Below are 25,555 nucleotides of genomic sequence, written 5' to 3' on the forward strand. Positions count from 1 at the left end.
CATGCACGTTACGCTACCCCCCTCCTTCGGGAAGCGCGTCCGCGCGATTCCCACTTCCGACACCAATGTGGCGAATTTGGAGGGCAGCCCGGGAACCCCCGCAGCCGAGACGCGAACCCGTATCTCCCGGGGTCCGAGCCCTTAGCCAAGGGCTAAGGTTATTCATGTATGTTACACTACCCCCCCGCCCCAGGAAGCGCATCCGATGGAGGGGACCGCCACACCCGGGGCGCAAACTCATATCTCCTGCACCCCAGGCGCTACGTTAACAATTCGGCTAACGTGTCTACTATATCCATGCACGTTGCACTACCCCCCCTCCTTCGGGGAAGCGCGTCTGCGCGCATCCCACTGCTGACACCAATGTAGCGAACTCGGGGAGCAACCACAGGAACCGCCGCAGCCGAGACGCGAACCCGTATCTCCCGCACCATTGGAGACATCGCTAACCGCTCGACCGAAGGGTCCGACCCGCTAGCCCAGGGCTAACGTGTCTACTTCTCCATGCACGTTACAATACCATCAATAACATTTTACTTCCTACAGAGAAAATCTAGCTATGCAGGTAACACGAGATAGAAAAACAATTCATCGTTGCAACTTTTTATGTCACGAAAAAAAATCTACAGTGAATCGGCCAATGGTTTGCGCTACGCTTCTAAACTGACCAGACCAGACGTAGGTTACATCACATGTCAACATCGAAACGTAGGCTAGCAACAGACACACTCTAAACACAATACGTAAATGCCTACTGCATAGTAAAACGTCCTGGAGGCTATGTCACTATGATAATCCACCATAATACAGTACCTATGACACTTTTGTTCAACACCTGCAGAAACAGAATTGAAACACCACAGGCCTAAATAAATTGACAACCAATACCACACAAGGTACATACAGGAACAGGTGCATAGCACACATGACACACATTGCCTGTGGTGTTTTTGATGTCTTTGTGTGGAGTGCGGGTAGGTGTGTCGAGGGTGTCTGATCTGGGAGAACTGGCGCTGGATGGGCTGGGAGAGTCTGCTGATTTGAATGAAAGCAATACAAGAACTGCTCACACTGATGTTCATAGCCATTACAAAGAGAAATTAAAGTGCACTGTTTTACCCTGAATATGACTTGGATCAGTCCAGCAGACACCATAAAACAGACCAGAACAGTGAGATGGCTCAGTAGCTTTCTCTTAAATCTAGCTTATTTTCCTGTTTAATGATCCCCTAGTTCAGCATCGTAAAACGAAGAACTCACGAGAAGAAATTATTTTTCAATATTATGAAGTAAGAAAAACAGACATCTGGAAATGCCATTCTGTTTTATTTAAAGAAAATGAAAACAGGAAATTTTACAAAACAACAACTTTGTTCACTTAAGTTATCAGCTGCCATTTCAAAGTGGGATGAAATACTTTTTCCAAACCCCATTAAGACATGGATATATTCATAATCCAGAGACTCTGATCTTTGACTACAGGACAAAAAATATGAACCCGAGTTTAGATTACATCATTCAGAAAACAAAGTCCAGGAATTTATCTTCATTCCATATCAGTTTCCTAAAGGCTCAGTTCACTGTTAGGATGATCACATTACTTTATTCCTCTTTTTCACAGCTTTCACCAAAATATACAGTTCTTTGTCCCTGAACATTCATTAATTCCTTCCACAAAGCCAGCTCCAACTGTGTCATGGCTTACTTGGACAACTTAATATTCACACGGCCATTTGCACATTCAGTTCTTTTTTTTGTGTGTGGCTTTTTCCCTCTTTTTCTCCCCAATTGTAGCCCACATTTCCGAGCTGTCCTGGTTGCTGCTCCACCCTGTCCGCCGATCCAGGGAGGGCTGCGGACTACCACATGCCACCTCTGATACATGCGGAGTCGTCAGCCGCCTCTTTTCACCTGACAGTGAGTCGTTTCACCAGGTAGATGTAGCGCATGGGAGCATCACACTATTCCCTCCCCCCTGAACAGGCGCCCCGACTGACCAGAGGAGGTGCTAGTACAACGACTAGGACACATACCCACATCCAGCTTCCCACCCGCACACACAGCCGATTGTCTGCAGGGACACCCAACCAAGCCGGAAGTAACACGGGGATTCGAGCTAGCGATCCCCGTGTTGGTAGGCAACGGAATAGACCACTATGCTATCCAGACGCCCCATTTAGTTTTTCTTTTATAAAATAATGCTGACTTGGTGCTGGGCTTAACTTCTTTGATGTACTTAAACAAAAAAACAAAAAACAGTTTTCAAAAAGTTTTAAAAAAAATACAGCAGAAATCACACATTAGGGCATCAAAGTAAAATTGAACATCGCAATCGTCCAATAATTTGCATGTTAAGCTCAGACCAATCACATTTCTTCATCCAGCTGAACCTCAAGAAAGCACATTCTCAGCACTGCTATCTTAAATAGTCAAACCATGTTTAATTGATGAGTCAAGCTTTATCCATAAGTTATGTACTTCAATACTACCCCAACATCTGAACCGACTTCCATCTCTTTTGTCCTATCTAGTATGGTTTGTGTTGGTTTTTAGGAGTCTGAAAGCCAACCTGTTTACCGTCCTATGGTGCATTTGTAGTGATGTCAAGGACGAGTTGGTTGGATATGTGTGAAGATTAAGATGGATTTTCGTCACATCAGAACCAACACTTTCTTTGTAGATGCTTCTCAAGAAAGTACTGAGATATTTGTCAGAAATGATAATGGAAAAGCCTGTACACTGTAAAGTTTGAAGGTGCAGAAGTACATAGGAGTATAGCGTCTCACCTGACTCGCTTGCCATTAACCATTGCGGCAGAGGAGTGGTAAAGATAACACAAACGTAGGCTGCTTCTCTAATCTGGTGTACATGATAATCAAACATGTAATCTTCCAGTGTGAAAAGCAAATAACTGCAAACACTCACTAACTCAGTGCATTACGATTTCCCATGTCAAGCCTTAATGAAACTTGTCAGTGCAACGACTTTTGTACCCCATAAGATTTCATATTTGATTCACCACAGGTAAAAAAAAAAAAAATCAGATTCTTGCATCATTTAATTTCTCTTGCACTTCTTTTCACCAATACAAGAAACTAAAGACAGAACCTAATTCAATGTCAAAAATTCACACACAAACACAAAAAATAAAAAATAATAAGAAAATCACTCGGGTCTGAGTGAGACTATAAAAGGCAAAACCAAACGCTGATCTTTTCCATCCACTATCCAAGCCACTTATCCCAAATGGGGTCATGGGATGCTGGAGCCTATCCCAGAAGTCACTGGGCGGCAGGTGGGGAGACACCCTGGACAGGCCGCCAGTCCATCACAGGGCCAACACCTTCACACCAAGGGACGATTTGGTATGGCCAATTCACCTGACCTACATGTCTTCACTTCATTTGATTTGATTTGATTTATTCATTTGTTTTATCAAAAACAATGTGTTACATTTGTCTATTGATTTGATAAAAAGACTCAAACCTTAAACCCTCATCTTTAAATCAGAAAATGTGATATTGTACTAAAGTATAATACCAGGCCTTGCAAATAACTTTTCTATGGTTTTGAGGTGTTTGCACTTAAATAAAAAGTATGAAACAACTCCATGCAAAACCAACCACACACGCACGCACCTGCACACACACCGACAGTTTTCAGCCTTACAACAATGATTCCACCTCATCATTGTTGTGAACCAGTGGATTTACGGTGCCGACTCATATGAATCCCCTTGGAGATGGCACCAAGTTCAACTGGGCCTGGAATCATGTTTTCTTCCAGCTGAGAGGTGTCACAGTTACCTTCCACAGCTCCTGAAGAGATAAATTAAGAGGTAAGGAAATAAATTAAAGAAGGATAATGCACTTTGCACTTTTATTGGGGAAAGGGTATGACGCTGTACTGGAATAGTACTGGAATCTGAATCCCCTTAGTTTTCCGTAATGTAGTTGGTGCTTGAATCATGCACAAATGTTCTAAGACAGAAATGGCATTGTCTTGCTGAAGTGTTTATTCAAAAGTGGGACAGTGATTTTCTAAAGTTAATTATTTTTTTTTGGATTTCACCTCTTTTTCTCCCCAATTGTATTTGGCCAATTAACCCACTCTTCCGAGCCATCCCGGTTGCTGTTCAACTCCTTCTGCCGATCCAGGGAGGGCTGCAGACTACCACATGCATCCTCCGATACATGTGGAGTTGCCAGCTGCTTCTTTTCACCTGACAGTGAGGAGTTTCATCAAGGGGATGGAGTGTGTGGGAGGTTCACGCTATTCCCCCCAGTTCCCCCTCCCCCCGAACAGGTGCCCCAACCGACCACAGAAGGCGCTAGTGCAGTGACCAGGACACATCCGGTTTCCTACCTGCAGACACAGCCAATTTTGTCAGTTGGGATGCCCGACCAAGCTGGAGGCAACACAAGGATTCGAACCGGAGATCCTAATGTTGGTAGGCAACGGAATAGACTACCAGGCTATCCAGACACCCCTCCAAAGTTAATTCTTGATGCAAAATGTACTTTACCCAACCCTCTTTAAGACTGTCGTGCTTACCAACCAACCTTTATCATAGTGAATGTTTGTACTGGATAGAATCTGGCTTGGTAGAACCTGGTGTCTGCTTTATCAAGCCAGTTCTTTTAAGCTAGCCAGACATTGTTTTTAATCCTTTTACTTTTGAGAAAAGTAGCTGGACTAGAGATTAATGGATGACGTATTGGATGCTAGCTGTAAGCTTAAGTGTGAGTTCAGAGTAAGCGGAGACCTTACTTGGCTCTTCTGAAGGTGTAGCCGTTATATACACGCAGATTTTAGGTTCATGCTTTGCTGATCTTAGGTGGATGAAGGCCTTTATTAACTGTGGCCTGGCTTTGTCTAATCTACTGAGAGTGGGTTTAGGGGAGAGTGGCAATAGGTTATTAGCTCTAGATTTTAACATAATATCTTTGCTCTGTAAAAGAGTCTACTTTCACATCTCAATGACTTAATGTTCTACATTCTTTATTCATAAAGAAGATGGGGTGTGCTGGAGGGCCCGTGGTTTACACTCAAGGTTTTCACACACAACAAAAAATAAGCAATTTGGCACCAACATGTCCTTCTGTGCTGCTGGTAGGCAAAACTATTTTTAGATAAATTGTGGCACAAATAGCTTAAATAATACTCATACTAGGCAAGTGTGAGGGCAATTTATATATGTATGTTGCTTACTTTTAATCTGTGACCACAGATCAGTTATACTATGTTTACACTGTCTGAATGGATGCCCGTTCATTTTATGTTCATTGAACATATTAAAATTGTGTGACAATACTCTAAGAGATTTTTGTCTCACTCCTCATTTAATGTCAGAGTGGAATTAAATAACTGCCACAACAGCAAGGCTCCATAACGGCACCACACTTCTGTCCCAAACCATTAGGGAGTTTTCCCCTTTGCCCATGCACTGACCTCAAAGTACTGAACCAGCAAAAACACACATAGATAGATATATTAATCCTTTTTAATCATATCAAAGGAGAGTATGTGACTGACTCTAGGGAGATAAAACAAACCCAAAAGCAAGAGTTCTCTCGTTTGCTTCTAAAATTAACAACATATGCAGCCTGCTCTGCGATAACCAGCGTTTCCCGAATCAGGCTCTTATGTAACAGTTTTTAACTTTGGCCACATGGTGGCAGTGTTTCCCCTCTGGTTAGGGCTGTATTGGCAAGAATCTGGCGATATGACACTACGTATCACGATACGGGGGTTACGATTCAATATACTGCAATACTTAAGCAAGGCGATATATTGCGATTTCATAAGCCTGTGTTCTTTGTGTTTACGCTACTTCCTGTCTCAGTTTATGTCGTTACGTTGGAGTGGAAGAGTCAGATGGCTGAAGATAGATTACAACACTGTTAGCTAATGGTCAGGGGTTTACACACAGCAGAAAATGAATCACAGTCTGGCATGTATCTTGGCATGTAAACGATTAACATAATTGACAGTGCTTTTGAGAATTGATACAGTATCACAAAAAATTATATCGCGATACTCAACTGTATCGATATTTTTGTAAACTCCTACCTCTTGTGGTCATAAAAGAATCCAAGCAAACTGACTGCAAACTGCCAATTATAAGAGCAAGTGAAGTGGTTTGCCCAGATGTTCACCAAAGGATACCTTTGTTGAGGAGGAAGTTGGAAAGGAATGCCTTTCAAATGTGAAGGCTACTGTGTGTGTAGGAAAGAGACAAGAACAAGACCATTGTCAAGACTCCAGCTGGATGCAGGCTGATACCTGACACTGTCCAGAGTGAGGTGGATGACAACACAAGATATACAGGGCAGTGCAACTGTACTATTGACAATAGAAAAGTCCACCAGAGCTGTTTACAGTAAGTCAAAGGTTTACTTCTCTGCCATAAGTCATCCCCAACAAAGTTTCAAAGAAGTTTGCAATACGTCCAACCGCACATAGTTTACAACAACAGACTAGATAGAACCATGTCAGCACAGGACCACTAAGTCTTCTTTTTTGCTACTTCATTTGAAAAAATTAAACCCAAACAGCTGATGAGACTTGGTTTGCACAACCAACAAATCCCCCCCAGTTGTATCCGGCCAATTACCCGACTCTACCGAGCCACCCCGATCTCTGCTCCACCCCCTCTGCCGATCTGCGGAGGGCTACAGACTTACCACATGCCTCCCCTGATACATGTGGAGTCGCAAGCCGCTTCTTTTCACCTGACAGTGAAGAGTTTTGCCAGGGGGACGTAGCGTGTGGGAGGATCACGCTATTCCCCCCCAGTTCCCCTTCCCCCCTTAACAGGCGCCTTGACTGACCAAAGGAGGCGCTAGTGCAGTGACCAGGACACATACTCACATCCGGCTTCCCACCCACAGACAGTAGAGACGCCCGACCAAGCCGGAGGTAACACTGGGATTCGAACTGTCGATCCCTGTGTTGGTAGGCAACGGAATAGACTGCCACGCCACCCAGATGCCCCTACCAACAAATTTCTTCACATATTATCGGAAAAGATCTCATGGGCTCAGCTGCAATATATACGTATGTCCTCCTCATTAGTGTTTAGCAAACTGCAGCTCAGAGTTGTAATTGCCTTCAGCAGGCAAACCCTCATCTTGGATGCCCACCAGCATGAAAGTGTCTCCTTTACAAATGAATCGTTTTTCAATAGATGGATAATAGCGTATGGCATTGCACAGATGTGCAGCTTGCTTGTGTCAAAGTTGTAAAATGAGTCTCATGGTGGCAGTGTGATTATGATATGGTTTGGCATAAGATATAATGAACAAATCCATTTTTCCCCTTACCAGTTGCTCGATGCGTTCGTAGTGCAGGCACTGGGGGAAAGTGGCAGGGACCTGCTCTACGCTGAAGCTGTTGCATCCATCCACCATGCTTTGCAGCTCTGACAGACAGTGGCGAAAATGGTCATAGGCCTCACATGAAACATCCATGCGTCGCAGGGTGAAGTTCATCCTGGTGAGGATTACAGACACAGCTGGATAGCTAATAGCACTTTGTGTTTGTAACAGGTGTTAGACTGGGTAGGAAGAGACTAAGCCAAGGACCAAGCATGAAATAGTGTGAAAATAGCATTCTTCTTTTAGTTGCACACAAGATGACAGATCCAACCCTTATTTGAGATCTCATATCTAAAGAATGTTGTTCTATCTGTTAACAGCAGGTATGCACAACACAGCCCCCACTGTCAACATGGAAGACCATAGTGCCTGAGAGTTAAGCCATGGCACAGTGATGAACTGAAAGCATGTTTCATGGAAGTGCACACTGCTACATTTTCTTGACACAGCTTTTCATCTTACCTTTTCTCTATGGAAAGGTAGATAGTGCAGGGCTTGGGAAGGATATTGCACAATCGGTAAAGAGTTCGGAAAAGCCCGTCAGTCAGATCATCTTCATAACAAACTAGGGGCAAATGGACAGAACTTCCATTATCAGTAGGTTTTGCATGTTTGTGTGTGTGAGAAACAGGATTATTTTTAAGTTGGATTGTGAGCAAGGGCAAGGACACTCGGGCATCTACTACCAAGAATGGTTTTGTGTTTCATATATTTGAGCATTTATGCATTATAATTACATGACATTGATTCACTATTCTATGCAGATTTGGCACTATAGTTCCCGTTGGAGTTTCACATTCAAAAGGTGTTTGGAAGAGAGTGGTGAAGCCGCCTGGCAACATCACCTCCATTAATTTTAAATGAGAGGTGCCTAACCGCTTACGTGGAGCATGATGGGATATTTGGCAGTGCAGGGCAAGCTGGCAGTGTAGTGATAAAAGTTGAAATCAGTGAACTTTGATCCTGTCGTATAAGACATTTGAGCAGCGGCAACCAATTAGATTTAGGAGACAGGACAACTCTGAAAATTCCAGAAAATATAAGGTTGCCATTTCCAGACCACATGGAGAAGTTGATTAGCGATGTCAGGTTTTCCTGAGCTGTGTGACCCAGCTCCGCCGATGTACACAGACACTAAGAAACACTGTTTGGAGAAAAGTTTTTCAAAGTGTCAGCGTTTCCTCATAGCATGAATATCTTATCTTGGTTAGTTGTTGATCTGATGTAAACTATTTTGATTTATATAATTAAATTTAATCAGGCCCAAAAAATATACAACAGATATGTCTATAGATGAGACAGCAAGCCAACCAACAGTGGATGGTAGCCAGTGGGAGCAGTGCCTGGAGGTTTTGCTGCTTCCAGTGTAGCTTCACCATAAAGCTCTTTTCACTTAAACACCCAATGAATTAACATGTTCCTCCAAGTTCAACCATGTACATGTCTGGTTTTGAGTTAAAGATGCTTTTGTTTCAGCCCATTAAGCCTACCATCAGCAGCAATGATGAAGCTAGTGTTGTCATGGAGATCTGCCACTTCTTCCTCGGTCCAGCTAAACTCCACATCAATGTCTGCAAAGATAGAGAAGCACAGTGGAGTCAAAAGGTGTGCAAAGTCAATGGGTATTGATGCTGTTTCTTTTCAGACATTTCAAATTGAAATGCTCACAGCAGCAAAGAGTAGGAGAATCACACTTTGCCAGAAGGTGGTACAGTTGACAACATTGTCACAAGCAAGAATGAAAAATCCAAAACAACACCACAAATGTTAATGAAAACAACAAAAAACTTAAAGTAGCAAGAAATGACAATCTTTCACTTATGACACAAAGTATAGCATATATTTAAACTAAACCTTACACAATATGGCTGTGTACATGCTGTCCATGGAGTACACAGCTTTCTGTGCAACCAAGTCACACAGTGTGAGGAAAAAAAGCAAGCCGTTTATGAGGACATTCTTGTATATTCACAAGAATCCTCCACTAATGAAATAAACATCAGAGATGCTTTGCTACAAGCAGAAACTGCAGGAGCTACTTAGACGTTGCAAGTTACTCCTCTTGATGGTATTCCTTGGTGGCAGGGTGGTAAGAGCATTCGCATTGCGGTGAACCCTCCTGCATCTTCAGCAGGTATCTAAGGGTCACAAGTGTTTCGTCCCTTAGCCTGTACACCTCACCTCACCTGAGTGGGGCAGCAAAGACCAAATTAGACTTCACCTGCAGAAGGGCTCCAACTGCAGGCCCTCATCAACCACAACAATCTTGAGCTGGTCTCAGCTGCCATGGCTATCTCCCCAATGGCTTGACTCAGTTGTTTGGGTTCCAAAACCATCTTCTGTAGGAAATAGCGCACTGATGTTGCTGGGAAAGCACGGCTGCCGACTTCGATGGGAAATAAGGTTGCATACCATCCTTTGACGAGATCTTCATCGACCAAATCCTGGTACTTGGCCTTCTTCTGTTGGTGACAGATGGCTAGCCTGTCCTCCCAGGGCACTGTGAGTTCGGCTACTAAGATAGTTTTTGTGCTCCTGGATAGAGGTACGATGTCTGGTCGGAGTGAGGTTACTGCCACCTCTTCCAGAAAGACTAGTCTTTTCTTCAGGTCCACTACATTATGTCCTTGTTTTGCAGGTTGGTTTTATGAAGTGAATTCCAAACATTTTAGGAGAAAAACCCTCTCTACAATTGATATACTTAATATGCAAGAACTGTCCTTCTACATTGGTCATCGGATACAAAATTAATAAAAAGCATGTAAGTGATCGATAAATAAAAGAGCATTTCACATTTGGAGCTATATGTAAAGTCTAGTAAGGTTTTATCTGCTGTAAATCTCTTGTTATTTATTCAAGTTAGGCAACGTGGGCAGGTGAGCCACTAAGTAAATCGTTTTAGGAGAATGACTTGGTGGCTTACCTGCAACGCTCTAATTCCCACTTAATGGGCTGCTGCCGCTGTTGTTCAGTTTTCTGAAGTGATTTTGCAGACATCTGGGAAATACTTAACCAGAAAACTGGATGAAAGCTATCTAAATTGCTGTGTAAGACTTTTAGTGAAATAATCCAATTACAAAAACAGTGAAACAGTGATTAACTTGATAATGACTTCTGAAGCATTTCCACTTTGGTTTTGCTATGAGGGATAGACTTATACCATGAGGCCACAGGCAGTTGTTTTTGAAAAAAAAAGAGGTAGTTTTTATTGCCTGAGTTACAGCCTAAAAAAAAAACTACCTAGTTTTGTGAAGAGTTTAAAAAGTCAAGGGATTTATGCAACTCCACAACCTTCATCCCATAAAGATCAAATCACAACTTGATGGATTTTTTGTTTGGTAAAGCCCCGTAGTACAGCAGAGGCCTAAGGCTACCAGGACTCAAGAGTGTGGTCACAGAAACAACAGATGCTCCATGGGACTGTTATGATATCACAGGCTGGGCAGTTATCCCCCTGCAATCACCCTGCCCAGCATGTACCACTTTTTTATACCAACAGCTGTTTGACTTGTACATGGGCCACCCTCTTTTTTTGGACATGCGACGTGACATCAATGTTTCAGACCAGTGTCTGCATTTGTGTGTGTGTGTGTCTGTTGAGGTACCTGTACAGAGGCTGTGTTGGAGCCAGTCTAGCTTTCTTACTCTCACTTCACCACCTATTTGATAGATAAGATGATGTTAGTTTAACTGAAAAAACAAAAACAAAACAGAGACAGCTCCTTTCAACTTAGTTCACCTTCCATATGCTTAATTTCAATTTCAATTTAGATTCTGGTCCACAACTGAAGCTTCCACAAACCAAATATTGCCACCAATTAAAACAAAGTTCAGAGAGGAACAGCCAATCAGCTTCAAGTGTTCAGCCTAAGTCTGCCCCATTATAGACTTAATGGTCAGCCATCAAAATTACACTGTTTCAATCTTACAATTTTTTCATTGATATATTAAAAATGTCATCCATCATCCAATTCACTTTTCAATTTTGTTCAAATAAAATCATGGTTTTTTTTTTCTCCATTCGTTATCCTTCTCCAATAGCCTGTACTGTATCCTGCCCAGGGATAGAGAACAAGATTCATAACATGCAATCCCAGCAGATGGAAATGAAGCATGTAAAATATGCAAAAACCAAAGATGGCATTCATATCTACAGAGTTAGCCGTGGTGCAGGTTTTAAAAAGCCCTCGAAAAATTGCGATGGTCTCTTAGCTTGCTGTATTTCACTACATTGTTCAACCTGGCCAAACTGGCTATCAATTCCTGTAGAAATCATTAATACTCTTTAACTTTATTTGCATTTTTCCTGTATGCTGTAGAAAAGTTTGAACCATATAGCCATCCACTGTCTTTTGCTCGGTTTTGTGTTTTCTTTGACTATAGTGTTGAAACTTTCCCAGTTGAGTTGGAGATGACTTGCTGGTTTCAAATCCTGGTATTCTCTAGCCAGTAATGGACAGAAATGTAACACGTCACATCAGTGCGAGTCCCAGCCACACTGAACTGATGTAATTGAAACAGGGCATCGATGAATATCTAATACAACTAAAAGCCTAAAAATATAATAATAATAATTTAGGATCCATAAATTCCTCAATACAAACAAAAATGAAATTTTTTTTACTGAAACATTTAGCACATGTGATTCCTTCTTTGTTGATAAGAATTTCTTATTTTCTAAAATAATCCAGCCATCTGACAGGTGTGGAATATCAAGATGCTGATAAAACAGCTCAATCACCTCTTACGGATGCTCTGCTGTGTGTAATTAAAGATTACTCTAAAACTCATGGTTTCCCGCCAGTGTACTGCAAGCCTAAACTGACTTATTTCAATGTATTTTCAACATGTTTTTTAAACTACAGTTACAGTGGGGCGGCTCGATTTGAAACATAGGTATAATGTTTGGAAAGCGCACTAGCGACATCTGCTGGTTAAAACGTGAACGCACTATAGGAAACGCAGGTCTGAGATAAGCGCTCTTGACCCTCAGTGTGCGTAGAGGGATGTTCAACACGACGCTTCCAATCATCACAAGCTAAAGTTACCTAGCAACCTTAGACCTAGCACAGTAGCCAATCAGGACTTGAATGCAATTGGGTTTTTTTTTGTAGAGTGCAAAAACTTTGATATTTATTTTAATTTAATTTATTTGTGGTTAAAAAGTGCCCAGCATTAGAAGGCAGTAAGAATAAGTAACCAAGCAGGATTTTTTTTCAGATTTTTTGTAGCGCAAAAACTTTACTAATTATTTTAATTTAATTCCTCTAGTTGTTGAAAACACAGCATTCCAAGAGTGTGTGTTGAATAAATGACTTACTTATAAACAACACATTATGTAGTCTATTTTGAAATCTCCAGTCAGCTTTTAGCACGGACTTAAGAAAGGGCCCAATGGAATCTGTGTTACAGCTTTTTTAAATTCTCAATTTTGTGATTCCGTCTGTGATTCTGTTATCACAGAAACTATTGGGCCCTACCTTAATGCTGCCATCAGTCTGTCACTGGCCTGCACCGGGCCAACGTCAAAAAAAGACACAAGCCACTGGGGCTAACAACTTTTCTGGAGGAAACCATGCTAAAATGTATACTAGTTTGGTCACATATATCAATATGACATGGATCATCTGAAGTCTTAATATGGCCTACAATGCTGATTGCAAGAACGTTCACCAGAGCTGTTGCCAGAAAACTGAGCACTTGTTCATTATTAGTTGCTTCTAATGTCATTTCAAAAGAATTTAGCATTATATCAGACCAGTGTCACAAATGCAGGCATAATATAACCATGCCAGCCCAGGAACCACTGGATCTGTCCTCTTTAATTCTGGGATTGTTTGCGACAATCCACCTGGCCAGCTGATCGAAGTCGGGGTTCACTCAATCAAGGAATTTCTGACAAAACTGAAACCATCTCAGGATGAGTCTCTGTGTCAGCTTGATCAGGCAGGTGGCACACAGTGTGCCCCATGGGTGTGTGAGCAGTTTGCGTATATGTGAACACTGTTGACGGACGGTGTGACCCTTGACAGGCTGGGTTACATTATGGGATGTTACAAGTCACGAAAAATAAAAGTTGATTTTATCATCAGCTATTTGAAAACGCAGATATGCTCTTATCAGATCATGAAGCACATTGTTGTGCTATTCATCTCCAACCATCACCTCATGTTTCTGCCTGACAATGCGAAGCCTCCTCTAACAAAGATATGTACACAACTGCTGCAAGCTGAAAACTTGCAGCAGTTATAATTTTGGTCATACTATGTTGGCAATGTAATCCTATGCCTTAATGTTAATTTTCTCCAGACATTTCCATTTGTGTATCATTCCTTGTTCCAACTTCTTCATCCCTTCAATCAATTGCTATCATCCATTTATTTTATCAATATTTTCTTTATTTTGTAATTTCTACTTTCATTTATCAGTTCATTTAGTTATCTGTAAGTTATTTCACCAATGTGGTTAGCTGGTGAATAACTATTTAGATAAAGCAACTAGATAGACTGTGTATAATTAGACTTGAGTTCACTGATACCACTGAACTCAATGCACATTTAGATTATTAAATAAACAGATTAAATAAATTAGACTAAAGCAAACAAAATAAACCAAGGAATGTGGTTCCTTGGTTTATTTTATACACAAACACACACAAATATACAAACAACTACTTACACATATGCACATTTATTAAGGCTGGGCCTACACACACACACACTCACACAAACACAGCACCCTACATACACCACACACTATTTATTATTATTACTGCTTTTTTGTTCTATTTTGTTATTATTTTATTACTATTGTTGCTGCAGTGTTGAGGAGTCGAAACACAGGAATTTTACTCTCTTGTACTTGTATATTGACACGTAACACATAGACAATCTTGAATCTTGGTTCCCTGAAGAATACCTCAATCTTTATGTTGAGACTGACTCACTCTTAGTTAAATTACCTTATTGAGGTTCCAACGGCCTCAATACACTATACTAGAGATGGAGCGAAAACTACAATGGTAACATGGTGAAATTTCACTTTTGAGTTCTTTTTGTTTGTGAAAAGAAGAGGAATATAAACAGCAAATATTATCAATGAAATGCCAAGCATATTGTAGCGAATTCGGGGGACAACGCAACCACAGGAACTGCCGCGGCCGGGACGCGAACCCGTATCGCCCACACCGCAGGAGACCCGCGAGCCAGCGGCCAGCGTGTCTACTAATCCATGCACGTTACAATATTTAATAGATTGTTGTTTAACTAGTAAACGCTAAATGGAGTGCATTTTATATAGCGTTTTCTGACACAGCTAATCGTTTTCAGCATTTCAAAACAGGCAACTGCTACTTTGTATACTTGACAGATAGTGACGGGAGTATACATCCTTCAGTATTCGCTATGACAAGAAGACCCAACTCCAGAAACATAGCTGAATCTGTCCAAAAACAGCAAATACAACCAAGATCTGCAATTTGTGAACAGTATCTCACCTGCAGGCTCGAGCAGATGTGTGTTTAGTGTCAGGTTCCTCTGGCACATGCTTAGAAGGTCATCCCCCACATCTGCAAAACAAAAGTTGGTCTTTCATCAGTAGTTAAAGACATTATTTTCTCTGCAGGAGAGATCTGGTTACTTCTGTCATATTTCTCCCCCTTACATCAAAGAGACAGTAAACGTAATGTAAGTACATGCATGGGTTGGTAGCTTGTAGTACTGGGAGGCCGTAAGAAAAGTTTGCATGTTTGACCATTCATAAGAAAGTTGTGTTTTTGTAGTGCTGTCATCCTGCCACTAGGAGGCTGCCATGTTGTCTGATGTGTAACGTCACATCAATGCTGGGAAACTCCACCAGTGTCACTGTTCAATACAGAAGGCTAAAAATGCACCAGCTGTAATGGACTTCCACAGACAAGATGGTGACAAGCGAGTTGGAAAGCAGCTAGAACGAATCAGACAAAGAGAGTCCTTTAGCACAGGAAAAAAACAACAGTCGATGTAATGGCATGTGATCCCAATGCTTCAATGTGACCATGTGAACAATTTACGCACATGAGCCGGGGGATTTCTCTGAGTGGTTTAAGAGTTTCAGTGGTGGTGCCCATGAAATCAGTTCTGCTTAAAATTTATTTTCAGGAACATATCTTATTTTCACTCATTACCACAAATCATTAATTCATATCAAAAGCCACCTGAAAACAGCTGATATGCAATACAGTGAGCTTTTAGAGCTGTCTAAACTGGGAATACACCTCTTTTTACTGTATTTATTCACAGGTGCATTTTCATTTTTTGTTTGAATTTACCTCATTGTTTTTATTGAATCCTTTCACTGCAACCTTCCAGGTAGCATGTACAAAGGCTGCTACTCTCTGTAATATAACAGAGCAATTGAATTACCACTCCCCACCAAGGTCGCTTTTCACATAGAGAAGAGTGAGCAGCAGTGAAGGTGGTGGGTGCTGCTATGGGCTAAACGTCATTCTAGGAGCAGGAGCTAAAACAACGACATCCAATCAAACGAAAGACCAAATCAAATGATTGGAACGAGCAAGCTGTCTACCAAGCCCTCAGTGACACAGCTGCCCACGCTGTTGCATGGTCATAGCTCCGACCACGGACACATCCTCTTCATCGGACGTTGTTTATGCTCATTATAATAATAAAGTTATATCACTGGAATTACAGGATATCGCTGGTGATATCGCTAGAATTACAGGAGAACAAGTGCAGCAGGGGTTGCTGAGAGGCTTTCGGGCCTTTATGGGTGATTCTTCAATTAAGGGAGTTTTTCCTGTCCCCAGGGTAGATTTTCAAGAATTTTTTGTTTTTTTGAAAAAAATAATTATTGTATTTTGTTAGAGCTAGGTTGTGTTAACTATGAAAAAAAGATTTGTGTCTCAGGGATGACATTTTAATACTTTTCAGTATGTTGAAAATTCAAATGTGCCAGAATTTCACTGGTTCGGGCTTGTCCCCAACCCAGACTTTTTAACTTCCCCTCTATAATAAAGTAATAAAAATGGTTAAATTCATTAAAGCTTAACTTTGCGTTTTCTCATAATAATTTAAAAGGACAAAAATGTCAAATTCATATGGTTTATATATATGTGCAATTTGCACCTTTTTTAGTTAGACATCGCTATCCTGCACACATCTGTCATTACCATCACACCGAACGTTTCAGAGAGCAATAACATTTTTTCAAACAAAAACAATGTGGTTGCCATGGAAATAAGAAGTGCCAGAGACGCATGACCAGTCATGGCAGAAGTATGACTTTTTTTATGTCCACAATTATAAGTAATTTGAAGATTTGTATATCCTGATCTGAGAGTATGTTTAGTCCAGAAATAATACATTTCACTTTATTCACGTATATTCATTGTGCATTGTATGCTAGCTAACAAGTTAGGTTAGCAAGTGTAAGACTTAGCCAGCTTTTTCTCCAAAAAGTTGTTAAATTGTCATTACCATCACGTGTCATTACCATCAAATTTTGCTGTTACAACTTTGAAAAAAGCATCATAATATAAACATTTATTTATTAGGACAATCAAAGCTATGATACGATATTTGTTCCAGACCACTTAATAGAGCTTTTTTTTTTTTAAACAGATTTTAAAGAAAATTATTTTTTAGTTTTTCAAAATTTCAAAAGCTGAAAGTGCCCCAAATTGAAGAATCATCCTTATATTCTTTTGGGAAGTTATATTAGAGAATGGGATGAGTTAGATAGGCGGCACAGTGGTGCAGTGGTTAGCACGGTCGCCTCACAGCAAGAAGGTCCTGGGTTTGAGCGCCGGGGTATTCCAGTCTTGGAGGTCGTTCCAGGTTGTCCTCTGTGTGGAGTTTGCATGTTCTCCCCGTGTCTGCGTAGGTTTCCTCCCAGTCCAAAGACATGTAGGTCAGGTGAATCAGCCGTACTAAATTGTCCCTAGGTGTGTGTGTTTGTTTGTGTGTGTGTGTGTGTGTGTGTGTGTGTGTGTGTGTGTCGGCCCTGTGATGGACTGGCGGCATGTCCAGGGTGTCTCCCCACCTGCCACTCAATGACTGCTGGGATAGGCTCCAGCATCCCCGCGACCCTGAGTAAGGATAAGCGGTTTGGATAATGAATAATAATAAAGTTAGTTTTCTCTTACGTGGGTGACATCCATTTGGTACAGCTAATTCGGCTCCGCTCAGAATGATGCTTGTCTCAGGTGAAATGCTTTCGCTTCAATCAGCTGGTGTGTCCGGTGTGTGCCTGTGTTTTCAGGGCATGGCTTTGGAGGCATCCCGATGCTTTCTGATTGGGAAGGGTGGTGTTGAATTCGGTTTGAAAATATTTCTAAGTTCTGCCCAAAATCAACGGCCGCCTATTGCTCCTTTAAATTGGCTTCGCTCTTATCTGACTAATAGATATTTTAATGTTTGTATTAACAACCTTGTATCCTGTCCACTGGGGACCGGGGTTCACGCCCTGGTCTCGTCAGATCTGACTATGGCCGGACTCGACGAAGCAGCAATAATTGGCAACGCTGTCTTTGGGAGGGGGGCGGAGTCGACTTGTGTTCATCACATGAATGCGTCTCTGGGTGTGTCAGAAAAAGCAGTGGTTCGGCCTGGATTCACTTTGTCACGAAAGTGGCGAGGCGACTCCTTCGAGACTGCCGGCCGGAGAGATGCAGTTGGCAAACGCATGTAGTACGAAGGTGGGTGTTTGAACTAAAATAGAGATCGTTTGGCCACTAAATTGGGAGAAAAAAGGGAAAAATCAGAAATAAATGTAAAAAAAAAAACCCAACAACCTTGTATCCTTGTCAGCTCCCCTACTGTGTGGAGTCCCTCAGGGGTCAGTCCTTGGGCCAATCCTCTTCTCTTTATACATGCTTCCTCTGGGTCATTTGTTTAGTCACTTTCAAGACATGTCATACCACTGTTATGCTGATGATAGTCAGATCCATTTCTCTGCCAAACGCAATAATCTGAATCAACCGTCCTCCCTCCACAATTGCTCAGCTGCCACCAAAGACTGGATGTCCCTTAATTTCCTCCATCTAAACCTCGAAAAACTGAAGTTCTCTTAGTTGGTTCTGAGAACTTTGCCACTGCTGTTGATCAGTTTATTGGTCTACTTCATTCAAATATCAAACCTACCGCTAAAAATCTTGGTATCATCTTTGACCAGAATATGTCTTTTGATCACCATGCTTGTCCAATCCTGTTTTCTTCAGCTACAAAATATTGCAAAAATCAGAAATATTTTGTCTTTTAAGGATATCGAAATATTAATTCACACTTTCATTTTCTCCCATCTAGATTACTATTACTCCCTCTACTCTGGCCTCAACCAAGCTACTTTAAATTGTCTACAGTTGGTTCAGAATGCAGCTGCTAGACTACTAACTAGAACTAGCCGTAGGTCCCATATTACCCATATTCTTGCATCCCTCCATTGGCTTCCCGTAAAATTCAGGATAATTCATAAGATCTTATTGATTACATTTAAAGCACTGCATGATCTTGCTCCCAGTTACATTTCTGATCTTCTCATTCCTCATTCCATTCCCTGACCACTTCAATCCTCAAACCTCAGTCTTTTATCCATCCCTCACTCCAACTGCAAAACAAAAGGTGACCGCGCCTTTGCAGTTTTAGTCCCAAGTCTCTGGAATAATCTTCCCCAATCCACACAGATTTGCTGAATCTTTGGACTGTTTTAAGAGGCTTCTAAAAACCATCTTTTTTTTCTCCCTTTTTCTCCCCAATTGTATCTGGCCAATTATCCCACTCTTCTGAGCCATCCTGGTCACTGCTCCACCCACTCTGATGATCCTGGGAGGGCTACAGACTACCACGTCTCCTCCAATACATGTGGAGTTGCCAACTGCTTCTTTTCACCTGACAGAGAGGAGTTTCGCCAGGGGGACGTAGCGTGTGGGAGGATCACACTATTCCCCCCAGCCCCCCCCCCCGAACAGGCACCACCACTGACCAGAGGAGGCACTAGTGCAGTGACCAGGACACAGACCCAAAATCTGGCTTCCCAACCACAGACACGGCCAATTGTGTCTGTAGGGATGCCCGACCAAGTCGGAGGTAACACGGAGATTTGATCCGATGATCCCCGTGTTGGTAGGATCCCCGTGTCACAGACTCTATAATCGACTGCTATGCTACCCAGACACTCCTAAAAACCCAAGCCTTTTATAGATCCCCCATCCCTGCCTTCTGTTTTGGTTTGTTTTTAGCTTGGTCTGTTACTCTCTGTGCCATGTTTTATATTCATTCAATTTATATTATGCATTTATTTGTATTTTCTGTATTGAGTGTAAAGCACTCTGTAACTGCGTGTTTTTAAAAGTGCTATATAAATACAATTTTACTTCCCGAATAACTTGCAACTTGCAATGATTTTTCCAACTGAAGATCATTTTGTAGCTCTTCTTTATCGAAGAGCATATTGAAGACTGGAAGGAGGGACAGTAAAGAGGTAAGGGATAAAATTTATTTTGTGTACCAGTCCCATTTGTACCATTTTGTATTGCTCCTCTTGTACATTGCAGTTTATTTAAGACCATGGGCTCTAATTTTGTGAAACTGGATGTAAACAGAGCCAGCTGCAATAACACTGACTCTTGTCAACACTTCTGGTAAGAGGAGCCGTCTACAGATTTGGGAACTGTGCTGTATTACTTATGACCAGAGCTGCTCCAGGCTTGGAACTAGTTGCCCCACAGCTCCAAACAGGATGGGGCACATTTTTGTAGCTTTTTCAAACTAAGGGGTGCTGGAGGTCATGCTCCGCTATTTGGACATTTTGAGATTTACAAGTCAATTTGAAGTTTTTTTTTTTTTTGAGGGTTAGAAAAATGTCACTGACAAATTTTCATGAACTTTTTAGGAATTAAGACAAACATGGCCGCCATGGCCAACACCAGAAGTATGTACCGGGTGAGCAGCTCTCATTGGAATGAATGGTCTGCCATTTTCAATGCATCATCGAGAGCTTTATATATCCATGGCTGCCAGGATGAAGAAGTCTCTGCACTTCTTTGGCGCTCTAGTACAAAAAAACACAAGCCGAGGTCAACTTTCGGTTATTATGTTGTCAGCTAATTTTGTAGTCACACCGAAACTAAAACTGTGTATAAATTAAAGTGACAGAAATCCACTGGACAAGTTAAAGGGCAGAAAGATCTGGTGAACAAAGATCCATCAAGGGACGTATTTGTTGCCCGGGCAGTGAACTGTTAGCCGTGGGACTCAGGCCATATTATTTGCCCTGGGATATCGCACATGCTCTTGTGGTAGCTGTTTACATTCCCCTCTCTACCAACCTGACGGCGGCATGTGACATCATTCACACCGCCATAGCTCATCTACAGACACAACATCCAAGCGCCCTCATCATAATCTTGGGTGACTTCAACCATGTCTCCATGGTGAAAACCTTGCCCAACTTCGCCCAGTATGTGAACTGTACAACTAGAGAGGCGAGGACACTGGACTTGATGTATGTTAATGTGAAAGAGGCTTACAGCTCTTCTCCCCTCCCTCTCCTGGGTAAGTCAGATCACAACCTAGTATATCTGAACCCCTGCTATGTGCCCCTTCTGAAACGAGAGCCTATGACCACAAAAACAGTGAGGAAATGGTCGGAGGAGGTCTGTGTGAAACTTCAGGGCTGTTTTTAGGTATCAGACTGGCAGGCTCTCTGTCAGCCGCACTAGGATGACCTGGATGGGGTCACACGGTGTGTCACAGACTCTATAAACAACTGTGTGGACTGCATTGTCCCTGGAAAGACTGTCCATTGTTATTCAAATAACAAGCCATGGGTAACGAAGGACCTCAAAGACATCCTGAATGAAAAGAAGAGGGTCTTTAGAGCTGGCAATAAGGAGGAGGTGAGAAAAATCCAACGGGACCTTAAAGTGAGAACCAGGGAGGCTAAAGATAATTACAGGAGGAAGTCTGGAGCGGCATGAAGACCATCACTGGTTTCAGGCCAACTGGCAGCAGAGGAGTTGAGGGCAGGTTGGACAGGGCTAACGAACTTAATGTGTTTTTTAATGGATTTGACACAATGACCCTCTGTGATGGACTGGTGGCCTGTCCAGGGTGTCTTCCTGCCTGCCGCCCAGTGACTGCTAGGATAGACTCCAGCATCCCACGACCCTGATCAGGATAAGCGGCTTGGATAACGGATGGATGGACAATGACCCCTCCCTGTCCCCCCCGGTCTCATCTGTTGCCTGCCTTCATCAACCGTCAACTTCACTGCTCCCCCTCCTCCTCCTTACATCCCCCCAGCCTCCAGTGGGGGCCCTACTCCCCCCCTCCCTGGGTTGCCAGACTAATGGCCCTCTCCAACCTGATGACTCCCCCCCACCACCTGTAACACCTACAGCGTGCTTCACAGTTGACCATGTCAGAAGACAGTTGATGAAACTTCATGCAAGCAAGGCAGCAGACCTGGATGGTGTTAGCCCCAGGGTGCTCAAAGCCTGTGTCCTCCAGTTATGTGGCGTGTTTCACCATATCTCCAACATGAGCCTTAAACTTCAAAGGGTCCCCGTGCTGTGGAAGACATCCTGCCTCGTTCCTGTGCCTAAAACGCCATGTCCCAGGGACTGCAAGGACCACAGACCAGTAGCATTGATTTCACACATTATGAAGACCCGGGAAAGACTTATCTTGGAGCAGCTTCGGCACATGGTCAAGCCACACTTAGACCCCTCCAGTTCGCCTACCAGCCCCAACTGGGAGTTGAGGATGCCATAATTTACCTGCTTAACTGTGCCTACGCCCACCTGGATAAGCCAGCGAGCACTGTGAGGGTCATGTTCTTTGACATTTCTAGTGCCTTCAACACCATCCGGCCGGCTCTACTGGGTGAGAAGCGGACAGCAATGCAGGTAGACTCCCCCCTTGTGTCCTAGATTGTTGACTACCTTACTGGTAGACCACAGTATGTGCGCTTGCAACACTGTGTGTCAGACAGAGTGGTCAGCTACACTGGGGCTCCACAGGGGACAGTCCTGTCTCCCTTCCTTTTCACCCTCTACACCACAGACTTCAACTACCACACAGAATCCTGCCATTTTCAGAAGTTCTCTGATGACTCTGTTATAGTCCAATGCATCAGTAAGGGCGAGGAGGCTGAGTACAGGGCTGTGGTGGGAAACCTTGTCACATGGTGTGAGCAGAACAATCTGCTGCTCAACGTGACTAAGACAAAGGAGCTGGTTGTTGACCTGAGGAGGGACATGACACCAGTGACCCCTGTCTCCATCCAGGGGGTCAGTGTGGACACTGTGGAATACCACAAGTACCTGGGGTTGTAAATACACAACAAACTGGACTGGGCTAAGAACACCGATGCCCTCTACAAGAAGGGACAGAGCCATCTCCACTTTTTGAGGAGGCTGAGGTCCTTCAAAATCTGCAGACAATGCTCAGGATGTGGTATGAGTATGTGGTGGCCAGTGCTCTCCTGTTTGCTGTTGTGTGTTGGGGCAGCAGATTGAGGGTAGCAGATGCAAACAGGCTCAGTAAACTGATCTGCAAGGCTGATGACGTTGTGGGGGTGGAACTGGATTCTCTGGCGGCGGTTTCTGAGGAGAACGCTGTTGGAAGTTATGTGCCATCATGGACAATGTCTCCCACCCACTCCATGATGTGCTGGTCGGGCACAGGAGTACTTTTAATAATAGACTCATTCTGCCAAAATGCACTACAGAGTGCCAGAGGAGATCATTCCTGCCTGTGGCCATCAAACTTTACAACTCCTCCCTCAGAGTGTCAGACACTCTGAGGAAATGGCCATTGGACTGGCCCTTCGACTTGTTTTACCGTTTTACCCAGTCGGGTGTTTGTTTGTGCTGTTTGTTTCATGCTGTGGTAGTGCAGTACAGATAGGGTGTTATGTGCACCATGCTCCAGCATGGTACACATATATTCATATATTTTGTTCTTATTTCTATTTCTTATTTTATTTCTTATTTCTATTTGTTTCTGTTTTTCATGTTTCTATTTCCTTCTTATCTTGTAAGTTTTTAGTTTTTCTTTACAAGAGCATGAGTGTCTGTAATAGGATTCAATTTCCCCTTGGAGATGAATAAAGTATTCTGATCCTGATCCTGAAGCAGTAAATATGTAATTTCTGTGGAGCATACAGCAATTATGCGAATAATCGCGTAGACTTGGCTATTAGAGTAATCCTATTACCAATACATATGTACAAAATCCAAATATTGGCATAAACTGGTAATTCCTAATAATCATATTTCTCATGCGCATGTCAACATACTGCCTGATGTGGCAGAAATAGTCTAGAGTAGATGTCTTGATGCATGCTCAATAACCCAGGTAAGAAAATCAAAGAAGGTTGAATCAGTTCATCTGGACACAACATTTATTCACAGATATGTTTCATCACTCAATTAAGTGACATCTTCAGTCTAAACTGATCATATGAAACTGGTCGTTGGTTTCGGTCTTTATGCAACTGTATTGTTTATAAGGGGTCCGGGGATACCTGCAGTCAGTTTAATGTATCTGTCAATAAACGTTGTATCCAGATGAACTGATTCAACCTTCTTTGAGTCTAGAGTAGACTGGATGCAATTTGCAGGTGGGGCAAGGGGGAGCAGTTTGTGTGTCTATTGGAGGCAGAGATGCTGGCGTGGCTCTGCCGCATCAGCAACAAACCTGCAGGAGGTCAGCAAGAGAACCAACTGAGTTGTATTAGTGATCAATCCACTATATACTATAAGTTACCACCTGCAGTGCCAGTGATACAGGAACCTGGAATAAGCTGAATACACTGGAGCTGAGAACAACAACTTCAGGTTGGAAAACAGGAGTTGAGTTGTTATTAATCAATTAAGTTTCCTTTATTAATCCTCTTGGGGAAATTCAGTTACTGCGAATTAACCCATCCTAGCTGTGATCTATGTAGGTAGGTGTAGTGGGCTACTGCCTTCATGCTGCACCTGGGGACCAACTCAAGTTCTTTTCCCCCATTGCCTTGCTCAGGGCCATAGACAGGAGTATAAACTCTATCACGCATGTCTTTTTGATGGTGTGGGAAACCGGAAAACCTGGAGAAAACCCACCACAGACCACGGGGAGAACATGCAAACTCCACACAGAGGATGACCTGGGATAACCCCCTCTAAGGTTGGACAACCCCAGGGTTCGAACCCAAGACCGTCTTTGCTGTGAGGCGACCACGCTAAACACTGGGCCACCGTGCTGCCCATTAGTTTGACAAGGAGGAATTGTGTTTAGGTGGCCTGCAACTGGTTAAAGTATAAGTTGTTTTGGAGACAATAAAACTGGTGCGTTAAAGCTAAATTGAATGTCAACATCTGTCTTAATGCACAACCTGTGCCAGCCTTCAATAGGCTATTTGTAGCGGTCAGTTATTTAAGCTGTTAAAATTATATTGTTATCAGATTCTGACTAAAATTTTTTCAAGACAAAATTCTCCTTACGAGAATGATACCTGTGCAGTAAACTCTTTTTGCAACAGCAGCCATTACGACACTGGTAAACCCTGTTCCTGCCCCCAGCTCCAGGACTGTGGCTCCCTGAAACGTGGTTGGATGAGAGAGGATAAAGTCAGCCAGCAGGAATGCCCCTCTCCACACCTACAGAAAGCAGTGATGGAGAAAATGGAAGGAGAGGAAAAAACACGATTCACAAGGCATGGCGAGGCTGAGCAAGAGAGAAGAGAGTATCCACCTTACCACGTAACCCAATGAGTTGTCTGCTTTTGTCTGTACACATTGTTTAAATCATATTCTCTCTTTTTTTCCTCTAAAATTATTCACGTAGCATTTTTATATTTTCATTTGATAAAAGTGTTTAAATCAAAATGTACAATCAATATCAAATACAGAAATAATGACATGTAAATGAGGACCATGTGACTGACCTGTTTACCGACATCATCTAGTGGAGTGGCCATGGTGTGCTCTGTAATTAAGTTGGATACACAAGTTAACACACACATACACACACAGCATTGCTTTTGCTGTAGAGTGTAGTTTACAACATCTAAATAAAGTCTGTTCTAGGCCTTGTAACACAAAAGCATCTTAAGTAGGAATGCACGATATCAGCACATAATTGGTTCGGTCGATAAAGGCTTTAAAATGAAATATCGGCCCGAAATTCCAA

At 42.5% G+C, this 25,555-nt stretch overlaps 1 protein-coding gene across 1 annotated transcript in view; it reads right to left on the reverse strand.

Annotated features, from left to right (window-relative positions):
- Positions 1–3,717: 3,717 nt before the first annotated feature.
- The window catches only part of mettl22 (methyltransferase 22, Kin17 lysine), a 29,532-nt gene continuing 7,694 nt past the window's right edge, over positions 3,718–25,555 (reverse strand). Inside the window, exons 5-12 of the mRNA XM_056288503.1 lie at positions 25,311–25,351; positions 24,879–25,023; positions 14,875–14,946; positions 10,985–11,038; positions 8,870–8,950; positions 7,842–7,944; positions 7,326–7,494; positions 3,718–3,818 (exon numbers count right to left, since the gene is read on the reverse strand). Of these exons, the coding sequence (XP_056144478.1) occupies positions 3,771–3,818; positions 7,326–7,494; positions 7,842–7,944; positions 8,870–8,950; positions 10,985–11,038; positions 14,875–14,946; positions 24,879–25,023; positions 25,311–25,351 (713 nt within the window). The 3' untranslated portion in view covers positions 3,718–3,770. The remainder of the gene's footprint in view (positions 3,819–7,325; positions 7,495–7,841; positions 7,945–8,869; positions 8,951–10,984; positions 11,039–14,874; positions 14,947–24,878; positions 25,024–25,310; positions 25,352–25,555) is intronic.

The sequence above is a fragment of the Lampris incognitus genome, chromosome 10, assembly GCF_029633865.1.
Source record: "Lampris incognitus isolate fLamInc1 chromosome 10, fLamInc1.hap2, whole genome shotgun sequence".
NCBI classification, from domain to species: Eukaryota; Metazoa; Chordata; class Actinopteri; order Lampriformes; family Lampridae; genus Lampris; species Lampris incognitus.